The sequence below is a fragment of the Triticum urartu genome, chromosome 5A, assembly GCF_056163025.1.
Source record: "Triticum urartu cultivar PI428250 chromosome 5A, HENAU_Tu73, whole genome shotgun sequence".
NCBI classification, from domain to species: domain Eukaryota; kingdom Viridiplantae; phylum Streptophyta; class Magnoliopsida; order Poales; family Poaceae; genus Triticum; species Triticum urartu.
This window is the reverse complement of record NC_141877.1, coordinates 411,488,955-411,515,656: the sequence shown is the minus strand read 5'-3', so window position 1 is coordinate 411,515,656 and position 26,702 is coordinate 411,488,955. Positions and strand designations below refer to the sequence as shown.

The following is a 26,702-nucleotide window of genomic DNA, read 5'->3' as shown; positions in this document are numbered from 1 at the left end:
GGTTCTGTTGCTAATATTTGCAACTCGAAACAGGGACTACGGATTAAGCGAAGATTGGCAAAGGACGAGGTGACAATGCGCGTGGGAAATGGTTCCAAAGTCGATGTGATTGCAGTCGGCACGCTACCTCTACATCTACCTTCGGGGTTAGTATTAGACCTGAATAATTGTTATTTGGTGCCAGCGTTAAGCATGAACATTATATCTTGATCTTGTTTGATGCAAGACGGTTATTCATTTAAATCAGAGAATAATGGTTGTTCTATTTATATGAGTAATATCTTTATGGTCATCCACCCTTAAAGAGTGGTCTATTCTTTTTGAATCTCGATAGTGGAGATACACATATTCATAGTATTGAAGCTAAAACATGCAGAGTTGATAATGATAGTGCAACTTATTTGTGGCACTGCCGTTTAGGTCATATTGGTATAAACCTCATGAAGAAACTCCATTCTGATGGACTTTTGGAATCACTTGGTACTTGCAAACTGTGCCTCATGGGCAAGATGACTAAAACGCCGTTCTCCGGAACTATGGAGCGAGCAACAGATTTTTTGGAAATCATACATACTGATGTATGTGGTCCAATGAATATTGAGGCTCGCGGGGGTATCGTTATTTTCTCACCTTCACAGATGATTTGAGCAGATATGGGTATATCTACTTGATGAAACATAAGTCCGAAACATTTGAAAAGTTCAAAGAATTTCAGAGTGAAGTGGAAAATCATCATAACAAGAAAATAATGTTTCTACAATCTGATCGTGGAGGAGAATATTTGAATTACGAGTTTGGTCTTGATTTGAAACAATGCGGAATAGTTTCACAACACACGCCACCCGGAACACCACAGCATAATGGTGTCTCGGAATGTCGTAATCGTACTTTACTAGATATGGTGCTATCTATGATGTCTCTTACTGATTTACTGCTATCATTTTGGGGTTATGCTTTAGAGACGGCTGCATTCACGTTAAATAGGGCACCATCTAAATCCGTTGAGATGACTCCTTATGAACTGTGGTTTGGCAAGAAACCAAAGTTGTCGTTTCCTAAAAGTTTGGGGCTACGATGCTTATGTGAAAAAGCTTCAACCTAAAGCTCAAACCCAAATCGGAGAAATGTGTCTTTATAGGATACCCAAAAGAGACATTTGGGTACACCTTATATCACAGATCCGAAGGCAAGACTTTTGTTGCTAAGAATGGATCCTTTCTAGAGAAGGAGTTTCTCTCAAAAGAAGTGAATGGGAGGAAAGTAGAACTTGATGAGGTAACTGTACCTGCTCCCTTATTGGAAAGTAGTTCATCACAGAAACCGCTTTCTGTGACAGCTACACCAATTAGTGAGGAAGCTAATGATGATGATCATGAAACTTCAGATCAAGTTACTACCGAACCTGGTAGGTCAACGACAGTAAGATCGGCACCAGAGAGGTACGGTAATGCTGTTCTGGAAGTCATGTTACTAGACCATGACAAACCTACGAACTATGAGGAAGCGATGATGAGCCCAGATTCCGCAAAATGGCTTGACGCCATGAAATCTGAGATGGGATCCATGTATGAGAACAAAGCGTGGACTTTGGTTGACTTGCCCGATGATCGGCAAGCCATCGAGAATGAATGGATCTTCAAGGAGAAGATAGACACTGATGGTAATGTTACTGTGTACAAAGCCTGACTTGTTGCGAAAGGTTTTCGACAAGTTCAAGGAGTTGACTACGATGAGACCTTCTCACCCGTAGCGATGCTTAAGTCCGTCCGAATCATGTTAGCTATTGCCGCATTTTATGATTATGAAATTTGGCAAATGGATGTAAAGACTGCATTCCTGAATGGATTTCTGGAAGAAGAGTTGTATATGATGCAACCTGAAGGTTTTATCGATCCAAAGGGTGCTAACAAAATGTGCAAGCTCCAGCGATCCATTTATGGACTGGTGCAAGCCTCTCGGAGTTGGAATAAACATTTTGATAGTGTGATCAAAGCATATGGTTTTATACATACTTTTGGAGAAGCGTGTATTTACAAGAAAGTGAGTGGGAGCTCTGTAGCATTTCTAATATTATATGTGGATGACATATTGTTAATTGGAAATGATATAGAATTTCTAGATAGTATAAAAGGATATTTAATAAGAGTTTTTCAATGAAAGACCTCGGTGAAGCTGCTTACATATTGGGCATCAAGATCTATAGAGATAGATCAAGACGCTTAATTGGACTTTCACAAAGCACATACCTTGACAAAGTTTTGAAGAAGTTCAAAATGGATCAGGAAAAGAAGGGATTCTTGCCTGTGTTACAAGGTGTGAAGATGAGTAAGACTCAATGCCCGACCACTTCAGAAGATAGAGAGAAAATGAAAGATGTTCCCTATGCTTCAGCCATAGGCTCTATCATGTATGCACTGCTATGTACCAGACCTGATGTGTGCCTTGATATTAGTTTAGCAGGGAGGTACCAAAGTAATCCAGGAGTGGATCACCTAATAGCGGTCAAGAACATCCTGAAATACCTGAAAAGGACTAAGGATATGTTTCTCGTTTATGCAGGTGACAAACAGCTCATCGTAAATGGTTATGTTGATGCAAGCTTTGACACTGATCCAGACGATTCTAAACCGCAAACCAGATACATGTTTATATTGAATGGTGGAGCTGTCAGTTGGAGCAGTTCTAAACAAAGCGTCGTTGCGGGATCCACGTGTGAAGCGGAGTACATTGCTGCTTCGGAAGCAGCAAATGAAGGAGTCTGGATGAAGGAGTTCATATCCGATCTAGGTGTCATACCTAGTGCATCGGGTCCAATTAAAATCTTTTGTGACAATACCGGTGCAATTGCCTTGGCAAAGGAATCCAGATTTCACAAGTGAACCAAGCACATCAAGATATACTTCAATTCCATCCGCGATCAAGTCTAGGTGGGAGACATAGAGATTTTCAAGATACATACGGATCTGAATGTTGCAGACCCGTTGACTAAGCCTCTCTCATGAGAAAAACATGATCAGCACCAAGACTCCATGGGTGTTAGAATCATTACTATGTAATCTAGATTATTGACTCTAGTGCAAGTGGGAGACTGAAGTAAATATGCCCTAGAGGCAATAATAAAGTCATTATTTATTTCCTTATATCATGATAAATGTTTATTATTCATGCTAGAATTATATTAACCGGAAACATGATACATGTGTGAATACATAGACAAACAGATTGTCACTTGTATGCCTCTACTTGACTAGCTCGTTGATCAAAGATGGTTATGTTTCCTAACCATAGACATGAGTTGTCATTTGATAAACGGGATTGCATCATTATGAGAATGATGTGATTGACTTGACCCATTTCGTCAGCTTAGCACTTGATCGTTTTAGTTTACTACTATTGCTTTCTTCATGACTTATACATGTTCCTATGACTATGAGATTATGTAACTCCCGATTACCGGAGGAACACTTTGTGTGCTACCAAACGTCACAACATAACTGGGTGATTATAAAGGTGCTCTACAGGTGTCTCCGATGGTACTTGCTGAGTTGACATAGATCAACGTTAGGATTTGTCACTCTGATTGTCGGAGAGGTATCTCTGGGCCCACTCGGTAATGCACATCACCATAAGCCTTGCAAGCATTGTAACTAATGAGTTAGTTGCAGGATGATGCATTACAGAATGAGTAAAGAGACTTGCCAGTAATGAGATTGAACTAGGTGTTGAGATACCGACGATCGAATCTCGGGCAAGTAACATACCGATGACAAAGGGAACAACGTATGCTGTTATGCGGTTTGACCGATAAAGATCTTTGTAGAATATGTGGGAGCCAATATGAACATCCAGGTTTCGCTATTGGTTATTGACCGGAGATGTGTCTATGTCATGTCTACATAGTTATCGAACCCGTAGGGTCCGCACGCTTAAAGTTCGGTGACGATCGGTATTATGAGTTTTTGTGTTTTGATGTATCGAAGGTAGTTCGTAGTCCCGGATATGATCACGAACATGAAGAGGAGTCTCGAAATAGTCGAGACGTAAAGATCGATATATTGGATGACTATATCCAGACACAGCAAGTGTTCCGGGTGATTTCGGAGAAAACCAGAGTGCCGGAGGGTTACCGGAACCACCCCGGGAGAAATAATGGGCCTTATGGGCCTTAGTGGAGAGAGAGAGGGCTGGACTAGTGCAGTCCGTGCGCCCCTCCCCTTTTGGTCCGAATTGGACTAGGAGAGGGGGGAGGCGCCCCCCTTTCCTTTTCCCTCTCCCCCTTCCTTTCCCCCTCCTAGTAGGAGTAGGAAAGAGGGGAGTCCTACTCCTACTAGGAGGAGGACTCCTCCTCCTGGCGCGCCATAGAGGGCTGGACGACCTCCCCCCTTGCTCCTTTATATACGGGGGAAGGGGGCACCTCTATACACACAAGTTGATCATTGATCCCTTAGCCGTGTATGGTGCCCCCCTCCACCATAATCCACCTTGATGATATCGTAGCGGTGCTTAGATGAGGCCCTGCGTCGGTAGCAACATCATCACCGTCAACACACCGTCGTGCTGACGGAACTCTCCCATGAAGCTCTGCTGGATCAGAGTTTGTGGGACGTCATCGAGCTGAACGTGTGCTGAACTCGGAGGTGCCATGAGTTCGGTACTTGGATCGGTCGGATCGTGAAGACGTTCGACTACATCAACCGTGTTCTCATAACGCTTCCCCTTACGGTCTACAAGGGTACGTGGATGATACTCTTCCCTCTCGTTGCTATGCATCACCATGATCTTGTGTGTGCATAGGATTTTTTTTGAAATTACTACGTTCCCCAACAGCTTGAACCAGGATACTAGGAATGTTTGTAGAGGAAGATGAACTTTCTCCATTTCCAGCTCGCTTATCTTGAGCAACACATTTGTCATACAAGGCCGCCAACTCTTTCTCCATGATTTTGATCTCAGTCTTAAACCTCTAACTTCCTTCTCCATATAGTTCTCCAAAGGCCCACTCTATGTAACCCATCTTGTACCTAGGATCAAAGATGATAGCATTGGAGTGAATTAGAAAGCATACGAGTAAAAACAACAAGCATATGAGTAAAAAACGGCAACCATTGGAGTAAAAATAGCAAGCATGTGTACCGTGGATCAAAGATGGTTGCGATCACCATGGCATTGTTCTTTTCTGTAAGTGCATCTAGTGCCCCTTAGTGATTTTGGTGTATTGAAGACTTATAGGTTAAGGGACTAATGCGTTTGTGAGTGTACACAGGTCTATAAGTCTATGAGGAGTTTGATATTTACAGGAAAAGTCGACCCCTAAAAATGAATATCTTCGACTGAAGATTTTGGTATTTCTGAAGACTTTCATGAAGACTTTGAAAGTGAAGAAATTGGTATGTCCGTGAAGACTTGATATTCATGCGAGGAATATGAAGCTTGAAGACCTTCATTTTCATAGTTTTGTTTTTCTCTTTCTTGAGTCATAGGAAACACCGTACTGTTAAAGGGGGTCGAGGAAATACTAAGGAAAATTTCCATGTGATGCTCAACTCAAAATCCTACACCTACCAATCCCTTCGAGTGAAGCCATTGGAAATCCATACGGTTCAGTCAATTTCTTCAGTGACAAAGACGAAGTTCTTCTGGTCTCTGACGAATTTTTCCTAACCGAGGAGTTAGGAATTCGCCAGTGCGGATTGCTTACACAGTGAGGAACATGATAGCCCTGAGGATTTTACTACTCAAAATTCCGACCGTTGCTGTGCTATGCGCCAGCTGTCCAAAAATATCTATCCACCTAACGGTCATATCATTGAAGGGCGTTTATGTCTTATCATGTCGGGCTGCTCCCTAGGCTATAAATAGCCGCCCCCTACAACCACTAGCTGGTTGGCTGCTCCGAGAGAAACTGGCACTTGTCATTTGAGAGCAACCCATCCTCTAAGGACTTTGAGCGAAAATCATCAAGTGAGGAAAAACCAAAAACCCAAAACCCAAACACCTACAAACCCCAAGTGATTGAGCATCATTGAAGAGATTGATCCTGAGTGGATCCGATGCTTGTTACCTTTGAAGACTGTGCTTCTTCCAAACGGTTAGGCGTCATGGTCTAGAGCATCCAAGAGGAATTGTGGATCACCGGGTGACCAAGTTTGTGAAGGTTTGGAAGTCGCCTGAAGACTTACCACGAGTGATTGGACGAGGTCTGTGTGACCTTAGTTGAAGGAGAATACGGTGATGACTGGGTGTCTTGGACTAAGTGTCCTTGACTGGGTGTCCGGGACTGTGTGTCCTCGAGTTTAAATACTCAGCCGCTCCAACCAGACGTACAACTGAGACAGCAGTTGGAACTGGTCTACCAAATCATTGTCTTCACCAAGCTTACTGGTTCTATTCCCTCAACTCTTTCATTTCCTCATAACTGTGTTGTGTGTTTGTTCATATCTGTGTTTGAAGACTTTGACTGAAGACTTTCTCAATTTCCTCAATTCAACTTCTTCAGTCTGTTTGTCTTCATCCTGAGTTATCCTATGCTTACGCTTCCTGTACTCTGTGCCTGTCTTCATTTCTTCTATTCTGTTATGTTTACTTTTGAGTACTTATTCCGCTGCTAGTAGTTCTTCGCTAAGGAATTTCCTCACCGACAATTTCCTCAGTGAAGAATTTCATAAAAATCGCCTATTCACCCCCCCTCTAGTCGATATAACGCACTTTCATTTTCTTCCCAATATTTTTCAAACTTCTCCAACATTGCTTCACCCATTTTCTTGTAGTGGTCACTATCACTAGCCATTGCATGTTTGATTGCAAGCTTGACGCCAACAATGTATGGGTAGAAGATGTTCGAAGTGGGATATAAACTTCCTGAAAATGCTTTTGTCACCTCAGCCAAACTCTTAAGTAATGGAGAGATAAGGTCATACATGTCCCACTCTGCGTTTGTCGGCGCCCAAGCATAGTTGGCATTCGAACCAGCATGAGAGGTCAAGTCTTCCTTATATCCACGGGCAGTGCTAATCATCTTAAACATTGAACTCCACCTTGTTTTACAATCCTGGTGTAAATGGTTACCAACTGTGACACCCAAGCTTTTGCAAGTGGCAACAAAAGCATGGAGACGAGAAGGTGACCTCTTGAAGTACTTCACCGTGTCTATCAAGCTATTTATCAAATTATCTAAGATCGTTATCCCATCTTGCATGACCAAGTTGAGGATGTGTGCACAACAACGGATATGAAAATATTGGCCTTCGAAGTCCTTACCTATAAAAGACAATTTTTGTATGAGCAAAAGTAGCAAGCATGTGAGCAAAAACAGCAAGCATATGAGCACAAACATCAAACATATGAGCACAAAGAGCTTCTATATGAGCATAGCAACAACCATATGAGCAAAAACAACAAGCATGTGAGCAAAAACAACAAGCATGTGAGCAAAAACAGCAAGCATATGAGCATAAATAGCTTCTATATTAGCATATACAGCAAGCATATGAGCACAAACACATCAAGCATGTGAGCAAAAAAAAGGATACAATCATACCTCTCCGAAACAAGAACTTGGCCTTCAAAGCATCGATCGCACCATCATTGTTTGAAGCGTTGTCAAGTGTGAAGGACATAATTTTGGTCTCAATATTCCATTCTGTCACACACGCGTAGAGAGCATCCGCAATGACATTTCCAGAGTGAGGAGGATCCAACTCTATGAAAGCAAGCACACGGGTTTGTAAGTTCTAATTCCCATCTATATAGTGTGCTACCACACACATGTAAGATAAGGTTTGGTTGCTTGTCCACAAATCTGTAGTTAGACATATGGAGCTCTGATACGTCTCCAACGTATCTATAATTTTTGATTGTTCCATGCTATTATATTATCTGTTTTGGATGTTAATGGGCTTATTTATACACTTTTATATTATTTTGGGACTAACCTACTAACCCAAGGCCCAGTGCAAATTGCTTTTTTTGCCTATTTCAGTGCTTCACAAAAAAGGAATATCAAACGGAATTCAAATGGAATGAAACCTTCGGGAGAGTTATTTTTGGAACAAACGTGATCCAGGGGACTTGGAGTGGACGTCAAGAAATCAACGAGGAGGCCATGAGGCAGGGAGGCGCGCCTGCCCCCCTGGGTGCGCCCCCACCCTCGTGGGCCCCTCGTGGCTCCACCGACCTACTTCTTCCTCTGATATATATCCATATACCCCGAGAACATCCAGGAGCACCACGAAACCCTATTTCCACCACCGCAACCTTCTGTACCCAAGAGATCCCATCTTGGGGCCTTTTCTGAAGCTCCGTCGGAGGGGGAATCAATCACGGAGGGCTTCTACATCAACACCATAGCCTCTTCGATGATGTGTGAGTAGTTTACTTTAGACCTTCGGGTCCATAGTTATTCGCTAGATGGCTTCTTCACTCTCTTTGGATCACAATACAATGTTCTCCTCGATCTTCTTTGAGATCTATTTGATGTAACTCTTTTTGCGGTGTGTTTGTCGAGATCCGATGAATTGTGGGTTTATGATCAAGTTTATGTATGAACAATATTTGATTCTTCTCTAAAATCTTTTATGTATGATTGGTTTATCTTTGCCAGTCTCTTAGAATTATCTGTTTGGTTTGTCCTACTAGATTGATCTTTGTTGCAATGGGAGAAGTGATTAGCTTTGGGTTCAATCTTGCGGTGTCCTTTCCCAATGACAGTAGGGGCATCAAGGCACGTATTGTATTGTTGCCATTGAGGATAAAAAGATGGGGTTTATAACATATTGCTTGAGTTTATCCATCTACATCATCACATCTTGCCTAATGCATTACTCTATTCTTGTTAACTTTATACTCTAGATGAATGTTGGATAGCGGTCAATGTGTGGAGTAATAGTAGTAGATGCAGAATCGTTTCGGTCTACTTGTCGCGGACATGATGCCTATATACATGGTCATGCCTAGATATTCTCATAATTATGCACTTTTCTATCAATTGCTCGACAGTAATTTGTTCACCCACCGTAATACTTATGCTATCTTTAGAGAAGCCACTAGTGAAACCTATGGCCCCCGGATCTATTCTCCATTATATTAATCTCCCATCAACTATCTATTTCTGTCACTGTTTATTTTGCAATCTTTACTTTCAATCTATATCATAAAAATACCAAAATATTTATCTTATTATTATTATTATCTCTATCAGATCTCACACCCGTAAGTGACCGTGAAGGGATTGACAACCCCTTTATTGCGTTGGTTGCGAGGTTCTTATTTATTTGTGTAGGTACGAGGGACTTTCTTGTAGTCTCCTACTGAATTGATACCTTGGTTCTCAAAAACCGAGGGAAATACTTACGCTACTTTGCTGCATCACCCTTTCCTCTTCAAGGGAAAACCAACGCGGTGCTCAAGAGGTAGGAAGCTCACACCCTTTAGGAGAGATTTAAGAACCTCTTTTTCGTTCTTGTAAACCCTCTTGCACTCGGCTCGTATTGCCTTCCTTCCAATGGGTTTATAATTTGGATTCATGCACTTCATTAGAATGTTGAACCACTCATGTTCAACCATTCTAAATGAATACTCATGCACACATATCATCTTAGCAATAAGCTCCTTGACGATTCCTTGGTTGTACTCAATAGAGGGGTGCATTGTTGGACCACTTGTTGGAACATTGATTTTGAGTAGTTCAAGAGTTGTTTGGATGGCATTCCTAGCCATCTTGTCCCTTAAAACCTTGACATTTTAAAATATGCCTTCCAATAGTTGAGGTGCTGCCACCTTGCATATACGCATACCTCTTTTTGGGACAATAATTACAAACAGCCTTCAACACCATCTCTCCAGGATGCTCCGTCGATGGCTCTTTGACCTTGTGAATATGGGCCCAAACATCCAATGACATCCTAACAGGAGCATTGGCTCTTATCCTCTTGTTCTTTTTATTTTTCCTTTCTCTTGCCTCCTCCTCACTAGAGACAACATGCACAAGTGATTCCTCGGACATAGTGTCACCTTCTAGTTCATCAGCTGATTCTTTATACCCTTCTGATGTATCATCATCCGACATATCAGCACTCGCTTGTGGCGGGACTATAAGCAAATTTTGCTCCTCATATTCCTCATCGTCCTTGTCCTTGTCCTCATCCATGTCCACCTCCTCATCCTCATCCTTCTCCTCCTCATCTACCACCTAACACACATGAGCACACAAATAAGAAAACATTACCTATATGGTTATATGGAAATATGGCTACATCAAGCATCAAGTAAAGCAATCTTACAATAGTAGATGCATGAGGCAGCTCGGAGCAGGTTGCGGAGCCGGAGGCAGCAGCTTTCATGGCACACACGCCGGCACCGGTGCGGTCGGGGAGACGCGGAGGAGGTGGAGGGTGTTTTTTTAACCTACAAATCAATTCTCCCGTTGTGGCATTGGGAACGTCTTTCGCCTTCCTAATCTGCTCCTTAGGCTTCCTCTTCTTCCTCGAGGCCGGTGGAGGCAGTGCCGAATCTTGCCTAATTAGGTAATTCACGCTCTTCTCCTTTGCCTTCGCCTTCACATTCTCCTTACCAACACCCTTTCCCTTCTCATTACCGACAAAGGCTCTCCCCCCGCTTTATATATAAAGCAATGACCAATAACAATCCGGTACAAACACACGGCACCACAACACACGCACACACCCAAGGAAAGATACATAGGCGCTGAGCGCAGCAACACTACCCCAAGCACTACAATAGCAGTCGGGTCTCGAACGTGAACATGTCACCGCGAAGAGATGAAGCCGCATACGACGAACCGTGGGATCCAAGGCGGCGCCTTCAGAAAGGATACGACACTGGAGCGTCGCCACCGCCCGACCCGAGGGTCAGAGTTTCCCTTGGAGCAACACGACGGGCAATGATGACCGCGACGATGCCTTCAAGAAGGGAACGAGCTTCGGCCCTGCCAGTCCATCTGTAGATAGAACAGGTTTTCACCCCGGCCAATACTCACCACCACCGAACGCCACACCCCGGCGACCATGCTGCCCACATGGCCATGGTCACCGGGCAGCACCAAGCCACGAGCTTTTCCCAAGAGCACCGCGACACCACCATCAGGGCCGCCGCCCCGACATCCAAGACCTCGACGCCACTGTCAGTGTCAAAACCGGCAGATCTCGGGTAGGGGGTCCCAAACTGTGCGTATAGGGTCGATGGTAATAGGAGACAAGGGACACGATGTTTACCCAGGTTCGGGCCCTCTCTATGGAGGTAATACCCTATGTCCTGCTTGATTGATATTGATGAATATGAGTATTACAAGAGTTGATCTACCTCGAGATCGTAATGGCTAAACCCTAGAGGTCTAGCTTGTATGGCTATGATAATGAATCTCTCTCCGGACCAAGTCCTCCGGTTTATATAGACACCGGGAGGATCTAGGGTTACACAAGGTCGGTTACAAAGAAAGGAATCTACATATCCGGTCGCCAAGCTTGCCTTCCACGCCAAGGAGAGTCCCATCCAGACACGGGTACAGTCTTCGGTCTTCGCATCTTCACAACCCATTAGTCCGGCCCATGGCTAACAGGCCGGACGCCCGAGGACCCCTTAGTCCAGGACTCCCTCAGTAGCCCCTGAACCTGGCTTCAATGACAAGATATCTGACGCATAGTTCTGTCTTCAGCATTGCAAGGCGGGTTCCTCCTTCTGAACGCCAAAATAGTATTTGGACGAATTGATCGTGTCCGGACCTGTAACACACACCACACACAACCGTAGAGAGAATACAATAATCCATGAGTCCAATCCGATGACAACTTTTTACAACATGACATCACATCCATCCGGTCATAATTTCGAACCGTTTTTCGTCTGCCGCTCCATGTTTCGAGATGCGGTTGCCATTGGCATGTCTTGTCAAAGCTGAGATCATGTCCCCTTATTACGGGATTCTCATCAATACGGGTGTGGGTAACCCAACCATGCTGTTTACACAACCCTTGGGAATAGGTGAGTTTTAAGGCAAGCAGGGAGGCGTTTGATATTCGTGGCCTTTATAAGGTGATAAGAATTCGTCCTCACTCACCCCTGCCTTCTCCTGCCTCTGCCCATCCATTCTAGAGCTCCAGCGCCCAAGCCCTAGCTTCCCTCGCTGGATAAAACACTCCCACCATGTCCGGATCCGGAGCAGGTGGCAAGTGGATGGCTTCTTCTGTTAAGAAGAAAGACATCAAGGAGCTTCGAGAGGCCGGATACCTGGCCAAGGAGATCGTTCACCGTCTCCCGACCGAAGGACAAATCGTCCCTACCCTAGAGCCTCATGAGAGGGTTGTGTTTCTCGCACATTTCGTCCGTGGGCTGGGATTCCCTCTCCACCCGTTTGTCCGCGGACTGATGTTTTACTACAGGCTAGACTTCCATGATCTAGCCCCCAACTTTATCCTCAACATCTCGGCATTTATAGTCGTTTGCGAGGCCTTCCTCCGTATCCTGCCTCACTTCGGCCTATGGCTGAAGACCTTCAATGTAAAGCCGAAGTTGGCGAGAGGCCAACATGCAGAGTGCGGAGGTGCCATGGTGGACAAGATGCCCAACGTTACATGGCCCGAAGGCTCCTTTGTGGAGACAGTGAAGGGGTGCCAGTCGGGGTGGTTCTACATCATCGAGCCGCGCGACACCAACTGGGCGGTGACCCCCGAATTTCGATCCGGAGCTCTGCTGCGGCTCACCTCCTGGCAAAAGAAGGGCCTCGCCTAGGGTCTTCGAGCAAGCTGACTGGGCTCCAGACATGCGTTCAGAACATGATAACCACAAGGATCAAACTCGTCATCGTGATCCATGTTATGCTTATTCGCTAGATCCTTCCGTGCCAACGCCGGACTTGCTATTTGTGGTAGTTCGATCCGGCCAAGCACAGACGCTACTAGAGCTCTTCGGCACAACGCACGAAGATATCTGGAAAGTGCTCTTCAAGGCCAGCGAGACACCACCGCCCACGACCGAAGATCGTGGGCTCAGCTTAAAGTGCCAGGACAATTCGGTAAGTTCGTTCATGTATTCAAGGTATAGCCTTTACTGGCATATTTTGGGAAGGAGTCTAAGCCTTCCTATCAATTTTCAGGCCTGGATCGACATAGCGGGGCAGATTAATTGTCCAGCTCCACTTCCCGAAGATGAGGAAACCCCACTCCTAACGAAGATGCTATTTTCGGCGCCTTATGATGTGCTGGAGAAGAAGGCCAAGAAGACGGCCAAAGGGAGAAGGAGTGGCCTTCGCCGAAAGGGTGCTTCGGACATGTCGTCCGAAGACGAGACTGACTCTTCGGTCGCTGAAGACGACGGCGAGGATGAAGAAGAAGGCGTCTTTCCCCCGGAGGGGCGAAATAACAAAAGAGAGGCCTCCACGAATCTGGAGGCGAAGGCGCCCAAGAGGGGGAAGGGCTCCCTTGTGTATAACTCCGCATGGGATGTCGAAAGCAGTCCGGAGCGAATGCCCCGGACCAAGCCTGTGGCTGCCTCGTAAGTACCAAAACCCTATGCACCTCCCAATACCTGGCCTTTCCAGTTTATAATATTAATACGTATAAACTATGCCATTACAGTCCGGCCCGCGACGGCTCACCGCGATCCTCGATAGATGGTTCGCTAGACTCAAAGGAGATGGCTAGCATGTCTCCGCCGCCCGCTCATTCTGCCTCACCCAAGGGTGATGACGAGGTGGCGTCCCAAAGGATCTTCCCAGACCAGGGAGAGATTCCAGAAATCGGTAAGGTGGCGCCCCAGGATGACTCCTCGGCTGCCGGACACATGGGGGGAAAAGCCCCCATGGGGACTGGCAGTGGGGGCTGAGTTCTCTTTGGCCCTCAGCCGGATACCATTCCAGAGACCTATACGGCTCCAGAGTCCAGCGAACGGCCTTCCCCGAAAGGAGGAGGTGTGCCTGTTATTGGGGAACGTTGCAGAAAACAAAAAAATTCCTACGGTTTCACCAAGATCCATCTATGAGTTCATCTAGCAACGAGTGATCGAATTGCATCTACATACCTTTGTAGATCACGCGCGGAAGCGTTCAAAGAACAGGGATGAGGAAGTCGTACTCGACGTGATCCAAATCACCGGAGATCCTAGCGCCGAACGGACGGCACCTCCGCGTTCAACACACGTACGGTCAGTGTGACGTCTCCTCCTTCTTGATCCAGCAAGGGGGAAGGAGAGGTTGATGAAGATCCAGCAGCACGACGGCGTGGTGGTGGATGCAGGGGTCACCGCAATAGGGCTTTGCCGTTCTACTCCGAGAGGGAGAGGTGTAACAGGGGACAGGGAGGCGCCAAGACTCAAGGGTGCAGCTGCCCCTCCCTTACCCCCCTTTTATATAGGCCCCCCTAGGGGGTGCGCCGGCCCTAGGAGATGGGATCTCCTAGGGGGGGCGGCGGCCAAGGGGTGGAGTGCCTCCCAAGCCAGGTGGGGCGCCCCCCCACCCTAGGGTTCCCAACCCTAGGCGCATGGGGCGCACCAGCCCACTATGGGCTGGTTCCCCTCCCCACTTAGCCCATGGGGCCCCCGGGATGGGTGGCCCCACCCGGTGGACCCCCGGGTCCCTTCCGGTGGTCCCGGTACAATACCGGTGACCCCCGAAACTCTCCCGATGGCCGAAACTGCACTTCCTATATATAATTCTTCACCTCCGGACCATTACGGAACTCCTCATGACGTCCAGGATCTCATCGGGGACTCCGAACAACTTTCGGGTTACTGCATATTCATATCTCTACAACCCTAGCGTCACCGAACCTTAAGTGTGTAGACCCTACGGGTTCGGGAGACATGTAGACATGACCGAGATGGCTCTCCGGTCAATAACCAACAGCGGGATCTGGATACCCATGTTGTCTCCCACATGCTCCTCGATGATCTCATCGGATGAACCACGATGTCGAGGATTCAAGCAACCCCGTATACAATTCCCTTTGTCAATCGGTACGTTACTTGCCCGAGATTCGATCGTCGATATCCCAATACCGCGATCAATCTCGTTGCCGGCAAGTCACTTTACTCGTACTGTAATGCATGATCCCATGACTAGACTCTTGGTCACTTTGAGCTCGTTGTGATGATGCATTACCGAGTGGGCCCAGAGATACCTCTCCGTCATATGGAGTGACAAATCCCAGTCTTGATCCGTGTCAACCCAACAGACACTTTCGGAGATACCCGTAGTATACCTTTATAGTCACCCAGTTACGTTGTGACGTTTGGTACAGCCAAAGCACTCCTACGGTATCCGGGAGTTACACGATCTCATGGTCTAAGCAAAAGATACTTGACATTGGAAAAACTCTAGCAAACGAACTATACGATCTTGTGCTATGTTTAGGATTGGGTCTTGTCCATCACATCATTCTCCTAATGATGTGATCTCGTTATCAATGACATCCAATGTCCATAGTCTGGAAACCATGACTATCTGTTGATCAATGAGCTAGTCAACTAGAGGCTTACTAGGGACATGTTGGTGTCTATGTATTCACACATGTATTACGATTTCCGAATAACACAATTATAGCATGAATAAAAGACAATTATCATGAACAAGGAAATATAATAATAATCCTTTTATTATTGCCTCTAGGGCATATTTCCTACAGTCTCCCACTTGCACTAGAGTCAATAATCTAGTTACATTGTGATGAATCGAGCACCCATGGAATTCTGGTGTTGATCATGTTTTGCTCTAGGGAGAGGTTTAGTCAACGGATCTGCTACATTCAGGTCCGTATGTACTTTACAAATATCTATGTCTCCATCTTGAACATTTTCACGAATGGATTTGAAGCGACGCTTGATGTGCCTGGTCTTCTTGTGAAACCTGGGCTCCTTGGCAAGTGCAATAGCTCCAGTGTTGTCACAGAAGAGTTTGATCGGCCCCGACGCATTGGGTATGACTCCTAGGTCGGTGATGAACTCCTTCACCCAAATTGCTTCGTGCGCTGCCTCCGAGGCTTCCATGTACTCCGCTTCACATGTAGATCCCGCCACGACGCTCTGCTTGCAACTGCACCAGCTTACTGCCCCACCATTCAAAATATACACGTATCCGGTTTGTGACTTAGAGTCATCCAGATCTGTGTCGAAGCTAGCGTCGACGTAACCCTTTACGACGAGCTCTTCGTCACCTCCATAAACGAGAAACATTTCCTTAGTCCTTTTCAGGTACTTTAGGATATTCTTGATCGCCGTCCAGTGTTCTTTGCCGGGATTACTTTGGTACCTACCTACCAAACTTACGGCAAGGTTTACATCAGGTCTGGTACACAGCATGGCATACATAATAGAACCTATGGCTGAGGCATAGGGGATGACACTCATCTCTTCTATATCTTCTGCCGTGGTCGGACATTGAGCTGAGCTCAATTTCACACCTTGCAACACAGGCAAGAACCCCTTCTTAGACTGATCCATATTGAACTTCTTCAATATCTTATCAAGGTATGTGCTTTGTGAAAGATCTATGAGGCGTCTTGATCTATCTCTATAGATCTTGATGCCTAATATATAAGCAGCTTCTCCAAGGTCCTTCATTGAAAAACTCTTATTCAAGTAGGCCTTAATGCTGTCCAAAAGCTCTATATCATTTCCCATCAAAAGTATGTCATCTACATATAATATGAGAAATGCTACAGAGCTCCCACTCACTTTCTTGTAAACGCAGGCTTCTCCGTAAGTCTGCATAAACCCAAACGCTTTGATCATCTCATCAAAGCGAATGTTCCAACTCCGAGATGCTTGCACCATCCCATAAATCGAGCGTTGGAGCTTGCACACCTTGTCAGCATTCTTAGGATCGACAAAACCTTTCGGCTGCATCATATACAATTCTTTCTTAAGGAAACCATTAAGGAATGTCGTTTTGATGTCCATTTGCCATATCTCATAATCATAGAATGCGGCAATTGCTAACATGATTCGGACGGACTTCAGCTTTGCTACCGATGAGAAAGTCTCATCGTAGTCAACCCCTTGAACTTGTCGATAACCCTTAGCGACAAGCCGAGCTTTATAGATGGCCACATTACCATCCGCGTCTGTCTTCTTCTTAAAGATCCATTTATTTTCTATGGCTCGCCGCTCAACGGGCAAGTCAGTCAAAGTCCATACTTCGTTTTCATACATGGATCCTATCTCGGATTTCATGGCTTCTAGCCATTTGCCGGAATCTGGGCCCGCCATCGCTTCTTCATAGTTCGAAGGTTCACCGTTGTCTAACAACATGATTTCCAAGACAGGGTTGCCGTACCATTCTGGTGCAGAACGTGTCCTTGTGCACCTTCGAATTTCAGTAGGAGCTTGATCAGAAGTATCTTGATCATCATCATTAACTTCCTCTCTAATTGGTGCAGGCACCACAGGAACATTTTCCTGAGTTGCGCCACTTTCCGGTTCAAGAGGTAATACGTCATCAAGTTCTACTTTCCTCCCACTTACTTCTTTCGAGAGAAACTCCTTCTCTAGAAAGGATCCATTCTTGGCAACAAAGATCTTGCCTTCGGATCTGAGGTAGAAGGTATACCCAATAGTTTCTTTAGGGTATCCTATGAAGACGCATTTTTCTGACTTGGGTTCGAGCTTTTCAGGTTGAAGTTTCTTGACATAAGCATCGCATCCCCAAACTTTTAGAAACGACAGCTTAGGTTTTTTCCCAAACAATAATTCATACGGTGTCGTCTCAACGGATTTTGACAGAGCCCTATTTAAAGTGAGTGCGGCAGTCTCTAAAGCATAGCCCCAAAATGATAGTGCTAAATCGGTAAGAGACATCATAGATCGCACCATATCTAATAGAGTGCGATTACGACGTTCGGACACACCATTACGCTGAGGTGTTCCAGGCCGCGTGAGTTGTGAAACTATTCCACATTTTCTTAAGTGTGTGCCAAATTCGTGACTCAAGTATTCTCCTCCACGATCTGATCGCAGGAACTTGATTTTCCTGTCACGTTGATTCTCAACCTCACTCTGAAATTCCTTGAACCTTTCAAAGGTCTTAGACTTGTGTTTCATTAAGTAGACATACCCATATCTACTCAAGTCATCAGTGAGGGTGAGAACATAATGATAGCCACCGCGAGCCTCAACACTCATTGGACCGCACACATCAGTATGTATGATTTCCAATAAGTTGGTTGCTCGCTCCATTGTTCCTGAGAACGGAGTCTTGGTCATTTTACCCATGAGGCATGGTTCGCACGTGTCAAATGATTCGTAATCAAGAGACTCTAAAAGTCCATCTGCATGGAGCTTCTTCATGCGTTTGACACCTATGTGACCAAGGCGGCAGTGCCACAAGTATGTGGGACTATCATTATCAACCTTACATCTTTTGGTATTCACACTATGAATATGTGTAGCATTACGCTCGAGATTCATTAAAAATAAACCATTCACCATCGGAGCATGACCATAAAACATATCTCTCATATAAATAGAACAACCATTATTCTCGGATTTAAATGAGTAGCCATCTCGTATTAAACGAGATCCTGATACAATGTTCATGCTCAAACTTGGCACTAAATAACAATTATTGAGGTTCAAAACTAATCCCGTAGGTAAATGTAGAGGTAGCGTGCCGATGGCGATCACATCGACCTTGGAACCATTCCCGACGCGCATCGTCACCTTGTCCTTTGCCAGTGTCCGCTAATTCCGCAGCTCCTGCTTTGAGTTACAAATGTGAGCAACTGCACCGGTATCAAATACCCAGGAGCTACTACGAGTACTGGTAAGGTACACATCAATTACATGTATATCACATATACCTTTCATTTTGCCGTCCTTCTTGTCCGATAAGTATTCGGTGCAGTTCCGCTTCCAGCGACCACTTTCCTTGCAATAAAAGCACTCAGTCTCGGGCTTGGGTCCATTCTTTGGCTACTTCCCGGCAGCTTGCTTGCCGGGCGCGGCAACTCCCTTGCCGTCCTTCTTGAAGTTCTTCTTACCCTTGCCTTTCTTGAACATAGTGGTTTTATTCACCATCAATACTTGATGTTCCTTTTTGATTTCTACCTCTGCTGATTTCAGCATTGCAAATACTTCAGGAATGGTCTTTTCCATCCCCTGCATATTGAAGTTCATCACAAAGCTCTTGTAGCTCGGTGGAAGCGACTGAAGGATTCTGTCAATGACCGCGTCATCCGGGAGATTAACTCCCAGCTGAGTCAAGCGGTTATGTAACCCAGACATAGTGAGTATGTGCTCACTGACAGAACTGTTTTCCTCCATCTTACAACTAAAGAACTTGTCGGAGACTTCATATCTCTCGACCCGGCATGAGCTTGAAAAACCATTTTCAGCTCTTTGAACATCTCATATGCTCCGTGTCTCTCAAAACGCTTTTGGAGCCCCGGTTCTAAGCTGTAAAGCATGCCGCACTGAACAAGGGAGTAATCATCGGTACGTGTCTGCCAAGCGTTCATAACGTCTTGTTCTGCAGGGAGAACAGGTGCGTCACCTAGCGGTGCTTGTAGGACATAATCTTTCTTGGCAGCTATGAGGATGATCCTTAGGTTCCGGACCCAGTCCGTATAGTTGCTGCCATCGTCTTTCAGCTTGGTTTTCTCTAGGAACGCGTTGAAGTTGAGGACAACGTTGGCCATTTGATCTACAAGACATATTGTAAATATTTTAGACTAAGTTCATAATAATTAAGTTCATCTATTTAAAATTATTCAATGAACTCCCACTCAGATAGACATCCCTCCAGTCATCTAAGTATAACATGATCCGAGTTAACTAGGTCGTGTCCGATCATCACGTGAGACAGACTAGTCAACATCGGTGAACATCTTCATGTTGATCGTATCTTCTATACGACTCATGCTCGACCTTTCGGTCTTCTGTGTTCCGAGGCCATGTCTGTACAAGCTAGGCTCGTCAAGTCAACCTAAGTGTTTGCATGTGTAAATCTGTCTTACACCCGTTGTATGTGAACGTTGGAATCTATCACACCCGATCATCACGTGGTGCTTCGAAACAACGAACTGTGGCAACGGTGCACAGTTAGGGGGAACAATTTCTTGAAATTATTATGAGGGATCATCTTATTTACTACCGTCGTTCTAAGTAAACAAGATGCAAAAACATGATAAACATCACATGCAATCAAATAATAATAGTGACATGATATGGCCAATATCACATAGCTCCTTTGATCTCCATCTTGGGGCTCCATGATCATATTGTCACCGGCATGACACCATGATCTTCATCATCATGATCTCCATCATCGTGTCTCCATGAAGTTGCTCACCAACTATTACTTCTACTACTAAGGCTAACACGTTTAGCAAGAAAGTAAAGTAATTTACATGGCGTTTCTCAATGACACGCAGGTCATACAAAAAATAAAGACAACTCCTATGGCTCCTGCCGGTTGTCATACTCATCGACATGCAAGTCGTGATTCCTATTACAATAGCATGAACATCTCATACATCACATATATATCATTCATCATTCAACACAACTTTCGCCATATCACATCACAAAACACTTGCTGCAAAAACAAGTTAGACGTCCTCTAATTGTTGTTGCAAGTTTTACGTGGCTGCAATAGGGTTCTAGCAAGAACGTTTTCTTACCTACGTGAAAGCCACAACGTGATTTGTCAACTTCTATTTACCCTTCATAAGGACCCTTTTCATCGAATCCGCTCCAACTAAAGTGGGAGAGACAGAAACCCGCCAGCCACCTTATGCAACTAGTGCATGTTAGTCGGTGGAACCGGTCTCACGTAAGCGTACGTGTAAGGTTGGTCCGGGCCGCTTCATCCCACAATACCGCTAAAGCAAAATAAGACTAGTAGCGACAAGAAAGTTGACAACATCTACGCCCACAACAAATTGTGTTCTACTCGTGCAAGAATAACTACGCATAGACCTAGCTCATGATGCCACTATTGGGGAACGTTGCAGAAAACAAAAAATTTCCTACGGTTTCACCAAGATCCATATATGAGTTCATCTAGCAACGAGTGATCGGATTGCATCTACATACCTTTGTAGATCACGCGCGGAAGCGTACAAAGAACGGGGATGAGGAAGTCGTACTCGACGTGATCCAAATCACCGGAGATCCTAGCGTCGAACGGACGGCACCTCCGTGTTCAACACACGTACGGTCAGCGTGACGTCTCCTCCTTCTTGATCCAGCAAGGGGGAAGGAGAGGTTGATGAAGATCCAGCAGCACGACGGCGTGGTGGTGGATGCAGGGGTCACCGTAGCAGTGCTTCGCCGTTCTACTGTGAGAGGGAGAGGTGTAGCAGGGGAAAGGGAGGCGCCAAGACTCAAGGGTGCAGCTGCCCCTCCCTTCCCCCCTTTTATATAGGCCCCCTAGGGGGTGTGCCGGCCCTAGGAGATGGGATCTCCTAGGGGGGGCAGCGGCCAAGGGGTGGAGTGCCCCCCAAGCCAGGTGGGGCGCCCCCCCACCCTAGGGTTCCCAACCCTAGGCGCATGGGGTGGGCCAAGGGGGGTGCACCAGCCCACTATGGGCTGTTTCCCCTCCCCACTTAGCCCATGGGGCCCCCGGGATGGGTGGCCCCACCCGGTGGACCCCCGGGACCCTTCCGGTGGTCCCGGTACAATACGGGTGACCCCCGAAACTCTCCCGATGGCCGAAACTGCACTTCCTATATATAATTCTTCACCTCCGGACCATTCCGGAACTCCTCGTGACGTCCAGGATCTCATCGGGGACTCCGAACAACTTTCAGGTTACTGCATATTCATATCTCTACAACCCTAGCGTCATCGAACCTTAAGTGTGTAGACCCTACGGGTTCGGGAGACATGTAGACATGACCGAGATGGCTCTCCGGTCAATAACCAACAGCGGGATCTGGATACCAATGTTGGCTCCCACATGCTCCTCGATGATCTCATCGGATGAACCACGATGTCGAGGATTCAAGCAACCCCGTATACAATTCCCTTTGTCAATCGGTACGTTACTTGCCCGAGATTCGATCGTCGGTATCCCAATACCTCGTTCAATCTCGTTGTTGGCAAGTCACTTTACTCATACCATACTGCATGATCCCGTGACCAGACACTTGGTCACTTTGAGCTCGTTGTGATGATGCATTACCGAGTGGGCCCAGAGATACCTCTCCGTCATACGGAGTGATAAATCCCAGTCTTGATCCGTGTCAACCCAACAAACACTTTCGGAGATACCCGTAGTATACCTTTATAGTCACCCAGTTACGTTGTGACGTTTGATACACCCAAAGCACTCCTACGGTATCCGGGAGTTACACGATCTCATGGTCTAAGGAAAAGATACTTGACATTGGAAAAACACTAGCAAACGAACTATACGATCTTGTGCTATGTTTAGGATTGGGTCTTGTCCATCATATCATTCTCCTTATGATGTGATCTCGTTATCAATGATATCCAATGTCCATAGTCAGGAAACCATGACTATCTGTTGATCAACGAGCTAGTCAACTAGAGGCTTACTAGGGACATGTTGGTGTCTATGTATTCACACATGTATTACGATTTCCAGATAACACAATTATAGCATGAATAAAAGACAATTATCATGAACAAGGAAATATAGTAATAATCCTTTTATTATCGCGTCTAGGGAATATTTCCAACACCTGTTCCACCGGTGACCTCTGTCCAACTAGAGGTACCGGATAATCTGTTGGAAGCGCTACGAGGCGCCTCCATTGTGGATGAGCACTGTGTCCTCATGGGTACGGTGATCGAAAAGGTTTAGTCTGCCAAAAGCTGGCTGACCGAGGACTGCACTAGCCATTTAACAGGGTTTGAGGTAACAATTGTAGAAAAAATATCACAATGTCGAAAGTAGCCCCTCATGCTTTGTTCGGTGTCCGGAAAGTAAAAGCCGAAAAGGGGATCAAAATAATTTTCGTAGGAGTCTAACATAATATGTCTATGTGAATAAGCAGGCGTCGCTGCTGGCTGCTGTTGCTCACACTGCGGAGGTCTCTGGACTGAAGCAAAACCTGGTGCGGGCCGAGAAAGAGCTCGGCCTCGTGAAGAAGCAGCTGGAGGACAGCAAAGGTATGTAGTAACCTACGTGTATATTTAGGAAGGATGAATGGTTCATGCTGACTAAAGTGCCATGAACATTATTAGGGGCGACGACCGAGGTGGCGGCCCTCAAAAAGGCATTAGAGAGGGCCGAGGACAAAGCAGCCAAGGAACGCGCCGCGCGCGAGAAGCATGAGTCCCGGGTCGGCGAGATTCAGCAAGAGCTCTAGGACGCCGTCAATAAGTATGAGTCCTTGGAGCGTGATTCTAAGACACAAGCGTCCAAACTTGCGAAGGCCCTCCAGAGCACGCAAGAGGCTCGAGCTGAAGCCCAGAGCACCCTTTAGGAAATCCAGGTGGCCCGAAAGATCGCGGCGGGTAAGGCTTTCATTATGTAAAGCAAGTAGGTGAAGGAAGCGTTCCTTTTACTTACCCGAATTTGGAGCTCTCCTGGGGCATTTACGGATTTGCCACGCAGCGTATCAGACGCTACCGAGTTCTATCGAGCCAAGGAAGGGAGTTCTACGGAGAAGTTCTTCTGGTCTCAATATCTTGGGCCCGAACATCCGGTGTCCTTCAGCGACTAGCTGAAACAGCTGGTCGAGCTACACAAGGTGACCGAGCTAGCCATGAAGGAGCTGACAGTCCGACTATGGCCTGCCGTGCCCATACCGAGCAGCTACTTCAGACTTGTGAAGCGGCTTGTAGATGCCTGCCCCCGGCTTGAGGTTATAAAGTGGTCGGTCTATATCGAAGGTGCACGGATGGCCTTTGCTCGCGTCAAAACGCACTGGGCGAAGATGGATGCCAAGAAGCTAATGACCGAGGGGCCACCTGAGGGCAAGGATCATCGCCGACCTGAGTTGTATTTTGATGTTGTCCTAGAGGGATCCCGCATTGTTGCGGATCACTATGCGAAAGACACACTATCATTGAATGAATGTATGCGAGCTCCCTCTGCCTTGTATGATAAAGCAAAGTGTTTTATGCAATATAATGCTTGTTATGTTTTTAAATTTTTACTTCCTGTGCGGCCATGTTGTATGAAATCCGAGGGTTGACCAGTCGTCGGCTTCTTCCCCCGCGTAGGTAGTACGGGGGTGTTCGGGATGGAATCTAAACAATCTTGATCCAATTAGATGGTCCTTGAAGGAGTTGTTTAGCGCAACGAACCAGGCAACCAGACTATGCGGCTGTAACACCCTCACTTAGTCATAGGAGTGCAACAATAAAAACATGGGCACAACCCCTAGTATCCGAACTAGAATGCTATAAGCGTCTGATGGGGGAGTACCAATCCTTCGCGTAATGCGGAAGAAATCTCCAACGATTTGCAACCTCCGAACAGCTGACCGGCTATCGCTGCATCATGACAGTCAACTTTTGGCTTTTTCTACTGAGGTGCTCCTTTGGATAAACCAAGGCACAATCGCAGTAGTTCTCCCTTTACTACCTTAGCCGATATAGCTGAATGTAAGGTAGCAAGCACAGGAGCCGGGCAACCCAACTATTGACCAAAGACATGATTCGGAGCCAATGAATATAATGCTAAATTCGGGGTGCCGAACTATACTTATAAAAAGTGTTCGGAATTTTGTTGCCGTAATGTGGGGTGCTATGAAGCCCCTGGCAGACATCAAGCATACCAAAGTGTACGGGTGCTACCTGCTAGGATTATCCACAGGGGAGCTAAAAAAAGAAAATAGAAAAGGTACGAAGGTAAAAAGCTAGAGTCCTACAGCTCCAGCCACAAATTGTTCTCATTGTAATTTAATTAGTACGTCAAGGCGCATTGATACAGGTAGTGCGATAAGCAACAGGCTATTTGACATGTCGAAACCAAGGGAGAGCTGCATGTGGGTCCTGAAAACAGGTAGAGTTATTGTTAACGGAATCACCTAAAAAGTCCCCCATATGTCTGCGTTTCTCGCCGTCTTGGTGTGTTTATCCTTCAAGAGGACTAATGACCAGACCACCAGATGGTGCCTGTGGGATATAGACCTGAAAAGGAAACACGTAAAAGTGAAAGTATGTGTGTATCCGATGTCGGTTGAGCCGTACTACGGACCACAAGCTAGCTATGCCTCTGTCGATGCCCGTGGGATTTTGAGGGCGTAGTTATGTACGCGCGGCACGAATGCCACCACTTGATCGGAACTGCGACGGAGGCCGGATTGCTAGTCGAGCTCCTAACGAGCCGAGATCTCCTGCTGCAAAGTAGTTCGGACCCTCTTAACGGTGTCCGTGGGCTCGGCAGCGGTTTTGCTTGAGAAGGCCGCTCTGTACTTCTGCTGCTAAGGCAGCTGTGTGCTCTTCTGTATGGAGGGAGTGTTCTGTATTTCCATTGACTTTTATGACGCCGCATTGAGATAAGCATAGTGTGGTATTGCACTGAATCGAGCGAATGCAGTTTGTCCGAGCAGTGCGTGATAGCCGCTGCGAAAGGGGACGATATTGAAGATTAACTCCTCACTTCGGAAGTTGTCTGGTGATCCGAAGGCAACCTCTAGTGTGATTGAGCCCGTACAGTGGGCCTCTACACCTGGTATGACTCCTTTAAAGGTAGTCCTGGTGGGCTTGATCCGAGATGGGTTAATGCCCATTTTTTGCGCTGTATCCTGATTGAGAAAATTGAGGCTGCTACCTCCGTCCATAAGGACGCGAGTCAGGTGGAACCCATCAATGATTGGGTCTAGGAACAGTGCGGCTGAGCCATTGTGATGGATACTGGTCAGATGATCCCGGCGATCAAAGGTGATCGGGCATGACGACCATGGATTAAATTTTGGGGCGACTGGCTCTATCACGTAGATGTCCCTGAGCGCACGCTTGTGCTCCCTCTTGGGGATGTGGGTAGCATATATCATGTTCACCATTTTGACCCGAGGGGGAAACTTCTTCTGCCCCCCTGTGTTTGGTTGCTGGGGCTCTTCCTCATTGTCCTCGCTTTGCGATCCCTTTTCCCTGTTCTCGGCGTTTAATTTGCCGGCCTATTTAAAAACCCGACAATCTCTATTTGTATGATTGGGTGGTTTGTCTGGGGTGCCATGAATCTGGCACGTACGATCAAGTATGTGGTCCAAGCTGGATGGTCCTGAATTGTTCTTTTGGAACGACTTCCGTTGACCGGACTTAGAGGCCCTGAATCCGGCATTGACTGTCGTGTCCTCGGTGTTATCACTGTTGTTTCGACGCTTGTATCTGTTGCGTCGAGACTTGTCTTTGCTAGTTTTAGCTTCAGGGGTGCCGGCGTCGCTCGCATTTTTTTGCTACGGGCCAACCAACTGTCCTCGCCCGCACAAAAGCGGGTCATGAGTGCCGTGAGGGCTGCCATGAATTTTGGCTTTTCTTGGCCGAGGTGGCGAGCGAGCCATTCGCTGTGGATGCTATCTTTGAAGGCTGCTAGGGCTTCGGCATCCGGACAATTGACGATTTGGTTCTTTTTAGTTAAGAACCTAGACCAGAATTTCCTGGCGGACACTTCGGGCTGTTGAACTATATGGCTTAAGTAATCAGCGTCCGGAGGTCGAACATATGTACCTTGGAAGTTATCGAGGAGGGCCTCTTCCATGTCCTCCCAGCTGCCAATAGAATTTGTAGGCAGACTGTTGAGCCAGTGTCGAGCTGGCCCCTTGAGTTTTAAAGTGAGGTAT

The 26,702-nt window shown here is 46.3% G+C and overlaps 1 protein-coding gene and 2 pseudogenes across 1 annotated transcript in view; all 3 read right to left on the bottom strand.

Annotated features, from left to right (window-relative positions):
* The window catches only part of LOC125556074 (zinc finger BED domain-containing protein RICESLEEPER 1-like), an 87,955-nt gene extending 83,013 nt beyond the window's left edge, over window positions 1-4,942 (bottom strand). Inside the window, exon 1 of the mRNA XM_087524056.1 lies at window positions 4,835-4,942. Coding sequence (XP_087380182.1) covers window positions 4,835-4,939 — 105 coding nt within the window. The 5' untranslated portion in view covers window positions 4,940-4,942. The remainder of the gene's footprint in view (window positions 1-4,834) is intronic.
* A 2,415-nt stretch (window positions 4,943-7,357) lies between these two features.
* Window positions 7,358-26,702, bottom strand: part of LOC147971649 (zinc finger BED domain-containing protein DAYSLEEPER-like) — a 40,604-nt pseudogene continuing 21,259 nt past the window's right edge.
* On the bottom strand, window positions 13,082-19,263 carry LOC147971651 (uncharacterized; annotated as a pseudogene).